General features: G+C 47.9%; 3 protein-coding genes across 3 annotated transcripts; 1 reads left to right on the forward strand and 2 right to left on the reverse strand.

Annotated features, from left to right (window-relative positions):
- Positions 1 to 22: 22 nt before the first annotated feature.
- H257_11942 (hypothetical protein) lies at positions 23 to 721 on the reverse strand (the record flags this gene model as incomplete). Its single annotated transcript, XM_009839023.1, has 1 exon — positions 23 to 721. The coding sequence occupies one exon, from the start codon at positions 719 to 721 to the stop codon at positions 23 to 25; it is 699 nt and encodes a 232-aa protein (XP_009837325.1).
- A 1815-nt stretch (positions 722 to 2536) lies between these two features.
- H257_11943 (hypothetical protein) lies at positions 2537 to 3593 on the forward strand. Its single transcript, XM_009839024.1, has one exon. It carries the CDS (start codon positions 2587 to 2589, stop codon positions 3439 to 3441), a length of 855 nt encoding a protein of 284 aa, XP_009837326.1. The 5' UTR covers positions 2537 to 2586; the 3' UTR covers positions 3442 to 3593.
- An 869-nt stretch (positions 3594 to 4462) lies between these two features.
- H257_11944 (pyruvate dehydrogenase E1 component subunit beta, mitochondrial) lies at positions 4463 to 5720 on the reverse strand. The gene has a single exon (XM_009839025.1). The coding sequence runs from the start codon at positions 5572 to 5574 to the stop codon at positions 4501 to 4503; it is 1074 nt and encodes a 357-aa protein (XP_009837327.1). The 5' UTR covers positions 5575 to 5720; the 3' UTR covers positions 4463 to 4500.
- Between the last annotated feature and the right edge of the window lie 864 nt (positions 5721 to 6584).

Below are 6584 nucleotides of genomic sequence, written 5' to 3' on the forward strand. Positions count from 1 at the left end.
AACGTATTAACAAGATCGTACTTCAAATTTTATTAATGATGGCACTCATCAATTTTAACAACGTCTCCTGTTGTTGTTGCATTAACTCTTGTTGTTTTTGCATCGCCTCATTTTGCTGACGAATATGCCCCAGCAGTAATTCACGATCTTGGCGACGCTCTTCAATCTCACTGTTGTGCTTTTCCTTCTTAAATTTTAGGTCAGACTTCGCCTGTTCATTGAGAATAGCCATCATTTTGACCACCTTGTTGCTGCCGCCACCGACAGCACCTTCGACATCGCATGCTTGCTTTCGTTTGCCCAACGACATCATTGCTTCGTCGCGGACAATGCTGCCCAAGTTTTCAATGTGCTGGTTGGCCTTTTGTGTTGATACAACACGCTTTGCCTCCTCGTCCTTCGCGTCGTCGAATACAGCGAGAAGGTCGTCCAACAGAAGGACCTTCTCTGAAACTTCCTCGGAGACCCCGGATGCTCGTTCTGAATCTTTGTTGTGCTTGCGGTGGCTGTCAATAAGGGCATTAAAGCGGTTGTTCGCCTTCTTGGCATCGAGGTCGGTGCGTGTAAACTCGTCGGACGCGACAAGGGCCCGCGCTACAGCCGTCCACTTGTCCATGATGAGGCCACGGCGCGCCAAAAACGGCAGTTCGAGAGAGACTTGGCGCAGGAGCATCAGATCCTCCTCATCGGTGTAGTTGCGTCGCTTCACTGGTGTGGTCATGGTCGGCGTCGACACTGGGACCACGAGTCGTTTGAAAATGTACAGAATGGAATTGATTCCATACAATTGGTCAATTATGGGGATTGATCATTATTTTTGACAGTTTCCATAACTATGTTTGAGAGGTAGACTCTGCTTTTGTCACCATATGTTGGGGCGCCGCTATGGATGCGGAATGGAACGAGTTGCTAAACCTCTCTAATAACAGTATAATCTATTCCAGTGAATATTTCGAAGTACAGAACATTGAAGTCGATATTTTTACTTGAACAAAGTATACTGCTGCCCCTATACTTCAACTGCGTCCAAAATTTGAATCTGTCGCGCGCAGAGCTCATTTTACGATTTACCTCAAGGAACGCACCTTCGATGGACGCGCGGAGGCCACGGGCAACATGGGCGTTGGTATGTGACGTCACAACAACGATCATGTGTCGCTTTGACTTTTTTTTGCGTGATTTCCATTTTCATCGGGCACACGACACAATTCTTCGGGCACATGGGCAATTGCTTGGGCACACGGCCAATTATATCGGGCACACCGCCAAATATATCGGGCACACGACCAAATATACCGGGCATTTCGTCCAACTGTTAACTGCAAATAGGTGTATGAATACTAGGTATTAATAGATCTACTACATCATTTTTCGCTTAAGTTCAGGTTTTTTCCGGTATATTTCGTCCGACGAACAACTGATTCACTCCAACGGTGTTTTTATGTTCGCCAAGCATTCCATATATTTCGTCCAGACCTTACATTGTTGGAGTATATTTCGTCCTTTGTCCGGTATATGTCTACCCGGTATATTTCACACGTTCAAAATACTTCGAAGTATGAATGACTGATTTTGGGCCTATTATTGCAGGTAACGTTACTGTAACTCAAGGTTCGACTAACAGTAAGGTAAGAATTGGGTAACGTTACAGTAACAAACAGTACATACTGGTAGCTTTATGGACGGAAACCAAATCTCAAAGTATCCGGTTACTAAGGCGACGGATTTCATACCAGTCACACAAGCCCAACAACGATTGTGAACATCATCACCCAGAACAAGTCAAACCAAAGCAATTTTCGTTGGCCCTCCTCTCAAACCGTGAAGGTCATTGTTTTGTACTTCGAAGTAATACCGGTACACTCACTCACTGTATATCTAGCGACCAGAACGCGGTCGAAGCATCCTAACGCTTGGAACCATGTTCTAAGTGACGTGCCATACAAATGTCAAGTATGAGCCGCATCGTGGGCAAACCATATGGTGTGCAAAGTGCAAGATCGAATTCCAACACAACTACGCACGACGACAGGCCGTCGGATATCATGGTCTTCAACTGTTACTCAAGTTTTCATAGCCTCCACATAGGAACTAGGGTTATGAGAGAGTCGTAACGTGGTTCTTATCCTCGTGAGACTAGGATAAGCGTTGTGCGCATGTTGCTAACCGGCATTCTTTGCGGTTAAATGAACCGAGCGATATCCATAGATTTATGTACCATGTCATCTGACCTTTGGATTGTTCCACAGAAAAAATATCGAATGATGGGATATCGAAAGTGATAGGTGCTGATTGGCTACAATTTCGGTGGGTCTTAGAACGAATTCTGATTGGCAGGGTTGATCGATGGTCAAGGTCGATTCGCTTGATTTGTTAAAATTAAGCAATTAATGTCCAATCCCAACGCGTTATTTGAAATAAACGGATTTGATTCGTTCAAAGGATTTCTTTTTAGCGAATCACATCGCTAAAGTAACGCTGAAACGTTACAGCGCCTAGAGCCAGACGCTGTTCGGGCGAAGTTTCTGTCGAATTCCCCGCCAGAATTCTTCCTTTCGCCGCCCATCACCGTGACGACGACCAACGATGAATCATGTCCCGGTGTTCCTTCAGAAGACGTACGACATGATCGAGAACTGCGCAGACGCCGTCGCGACGTGGTCCACGTCCGGAGAGTCGTTCATCATCAAGCGCATCAACGAGTTCGCGTCCGACGTGCTGCCGCGGTACTTCAAACACAACAACTTTAGCTCGTTTGCACGACAGCTCAACTTTTACGGGTTCCACAAGGTCAAGAAGGAGGACATCTTGCTGCGAGCCAAGGGATTAGACTCACCAACGGACGCCGACGCTGCCTTGGAAGCGCAGGGGTGGTGGGAGTTCAGCCACCCGCTCTTCCTGCGCGATTACCCCGAGAAGATGGGCAGCATTCGACGCAAGACGTATGCAGATTCGAATCAAGCACAGGCCGCAGCTGCGGCGGCTGCCGCCGCCGCCTCTATGCAATCGTCCTCCCAGCATCTCTCTACCAAATCCGAGCTGGACGAGTTGAAAGGGTTCATGACCGAGCTCGTAGGCGACGTCAAGTCCGAGCTTGCGACGTTGAAGAACCAAGTGAACTTGCTGACGCATCACATGACGTCGTTGGGCAGTCTAATGCATTTGATTGTCCAGACACAGTCAATGGACTCAGCAGAACCCTCCATGAAGCGACGGAAACTCGACTCGGCGATGCCACTACCACAGCAACAGCAGCTTCTGAACGGCGGAGGTCTGACCAACCCGATCACGCTGCCGCCGCTGACGTCCATGGCGCCCTCTACGACGCCCGCTACGTCCAACTACAAGTACATGATGGCTGAACGGAACGACCTCGAAGAGTCGGAGGCGACTGCCGCGTACGTTCTGTGGAATCATGCGCGGCAGGAAAAGATGCTGTAAGGAACTCATGTTCGAAACGTTTTCGAAACGGTTTCGAACACCAATTAGGGTAGTGTACAAACAATAGTAGACAGGCTTGCCGTACATTGTGCTTTTTTTTCACACTAAATTCATTCAAGACGGTTTCATATGAACCATTTTTACAAGCTGGATAACGTATTAATACCATTAATGCAGTTAAACCCTAACTCAGATCCAGGGTCAAAATCCGTGTTCCGGTGGAGATGAACCAAATATGTACGTTAACAGTAATTACCGATTTCATGCGTGTTACTCCGGAGTGTCACTGCAGTCAGGCCCCAACTGCCTCCGGATATTATATACGGATACGTGGCGCATACAAAAATCAAGATACATCTCAGTGGCCAACCCCAATGGCCAAATATCCAAGCGCCCATGTAAAATACCGCTAGGTTAAATATCTACTTCGAAGTATATCTGGACCAATTCATCACCAAATTTGAATCTGAGACGTAGAGTTTCTTCACCACATTGAGATCTGTCGATTCTACGTCTCAATTTGCTGAAATTTGGAGTGTTACTGGTAATGAATACTAATAATAGTATGAATAGAAATCAGAAAATTTTGTGAAAAGTTGTTCTGATGTCAAACATGTCGTGCCCTGTATCGCTTCTCTTGTAGACCAGGGTATTAATAACCAATGAAAGTGCTGAGAATTTTTGTAAGCCAATCAAATGCGTTTGTGCCCCAGTAATATGGAACAAGTGTGTTTTTCAAATCGACGAGTAATATGGGACAGAGGAAGTAGATTATACTACGTAGTATATGACGTGCACCATATTTACAGTTACTAGTAGTGTAGGGTACAGTACACTATTCGGTACCGCTATTCCATAACCACGCGTCTCCTGTACCCACTGTATCAGTGCTGATTGAGATTCCCATCACACTAATTAGTCCACCTATCAACAATGCTTGCAAAAAAATCGCATATCACACTAATTAGTCCTCAAGTGTGCAACGCGTTTCGAACCCGTTTCGAACGAGTCAGTATAAGTATGGTGTTGTACATTCACCAGAGTGTATGTGTCTTCTAATTACAAAGTTCGGGCGGTAGCTCGCTTGACGGCGGCGACGATGTCTTCGATCTGGGGCACCGCCAGTCGCTCGAGGTTCTCGGCGTACGGCATGGGGATGTCCGTTCCAGTCACGCGCTCCATGGGAGCGTCCAAGTAGTCGAACGCGTCGGTCTCCATGAGGATGGCGGCGATTTCGGCGCCGATGCCGTGTTGGCCCCAGCCTTCTTCGACGGTCACCACGCGCGACGTCTTCTTGGCGGACGCGATGATCGTGTCGCGGTCCAAAGGACGGATCGAGCGGAGGTTGATCACTTCAACGTCAATGCCTTCCTTGGCGAGGACCGCGGCAGCTTCGAGCGACACTCCCACCATGCGCGAGAACGTGACGATGGTCACGTCCGCGCCGGCCTTCATGATCTTGGCCTTGCCGATCGGGATGAGGAAGTCCTTGTCCTGCGCTTCCTTGGACACGGGAAAGGACGTGCCGTACAACAGTTCGTTCTCGAGCACAACCACGGGGTTGGGGTCGCGCACCGCGGCCTTGAGCAGACCGCGCGCGTCTTCCGAGTCATACGGGATCACCACCTTCAACCCGGGCACCGAGCCGTACCACGCGGCAAAGCATTGCGAGTGCTGGGCGGCGACGGCGGATGCGGCGCCATTAGAGCCTCGGAACACAATGGGCACGGCGATGTCGCCGTTACTCATGTAGAACTGCTTGGCGGCCGAGTTGATGATCTGATCGATGGCTTGCATGGCAAAGTTGAACGTCATGAACTCGACGATCGGCTTCGTGCCGTGGTAGGCGGCGCCAACGCACAGACCGGTGAAGCCGGCTTCTGTGATCGGCGTGTCCCACAGGCGCTTGTCGCCGTACTTTTCCCACAAACCCTTGGTGACCTTGTACGCGCCGTTGTACTTTGCGACTTCTTCGCCCATGATGAACACGGACTCGTCGCGCGCGAGTTCCTCATCCATGGCCGTGTTCAAGGCGTCACGGACAGTCATCTCGTCCGCGACGGTGGCCATGGAGCGGCGGGCAGCCATGCCGCGGAAGGGTGTGGAAGATTGCTTGAGCACGCGCGCCAACATGGTTGATTGCCAGAATGAAATGACTGCATCGAACGCCACACAAGGCAGCGTCCGCAATTGACCAATCAAATCAAGACATTCCCACGCATACAAATCCCAACATAAACGTGACGTCACAAGTCCCAAGAAACAATTTAATACATCCAGTATAAAAACATCAAGTGTATTTAAATATGTTGACGCTAGAATTCCACCAGTCACATCACGATGTCGTTGGTTGCGACGTCGATATATATATCGTCAAGATATTAATACTATAGATATATATATACTAATAGTACTCCGAGTACGCAGTAAGTCTTAACAGTAACAGTAAGTACTAGTATACCAGTAGTAGTATATTACCCAAACATATTTTGGCTACGTACTGTATGAACTGGATTTGAAAAGCTAACGATTTATATTGCGGAATGGGGTTCAAGGCTCGTTGGAAGTAGAATTCAATCCTCCATGTTAACGTACACCTTGATTATTCTCAAATAACTACATATAATGTCGAACCTCCCAAACCAGATGCCACCCTTTCTTCCATGTACCATCCATGCTTTCGTCCTCCCCTGGAAGCACTTCACGAGTCCGTAGAATCTTGAGCATAACATGTTATAGCTGAAGATGCAGGGGTTGAGGTCCACGAAGTACGCGGCGCCAATTCGGTACTGTAGCCTCAAGCAATACGTGCAAGTGAAGTTACTTCCACTACAGTGTAACGTACCTTACAGTTAACTGCCTTGGACACTCAATCAGGTCGTTTTGGACGTGGTGAATTTAGCACCGATCCATACTTCCATTTACTGTTAGTACTTCAACACATCCGGTTCAAAATGACCAAGTGAAGGCTGTGACAGAGTAACATTATTATTAGTTTACACAGCAGAAACGTAGTTCAACTTCAAATACTCCACCAAATGTACGGAAACTCGTCCCGGTCAGTTTTGATCTGTCCATCCCGTGGAATTCATCTTCCCAGGCTTTTCGTTTCTCAGTGTCAGTATACATATATATATATATAT

This window comes from Aphanomyces astaci (assembly GCF_000520075.1).
Source record: "Aphanomyces astaci strain APO3 unplaced genomic scaffold supercont1.37, whole genome shotgun sequence".
NCBI lineage: Eukaryota > Oomycota > Saprolegniomycetes > Saprolegniales > Verrucalvaceae > Aphanomyces > Aphanomyces astaci.

Bases quoted from the DNA above. Each gene is read 5' to 3' on its own strand.
- H257_11944 (XM_009839025.1), bottom strand. From the start codon at position 5,574: ATGTTGGCGCGCGTGCTCAAGCAATCTTCCACACCCTTCCGCGGCATG.
- H257_11943 (XM_009839024.1), top strand. From the start codon at position 2,587: ATGAATCATGTCCCGGTGTTCCTTCAGAAGACGTACGACATGATCGAG.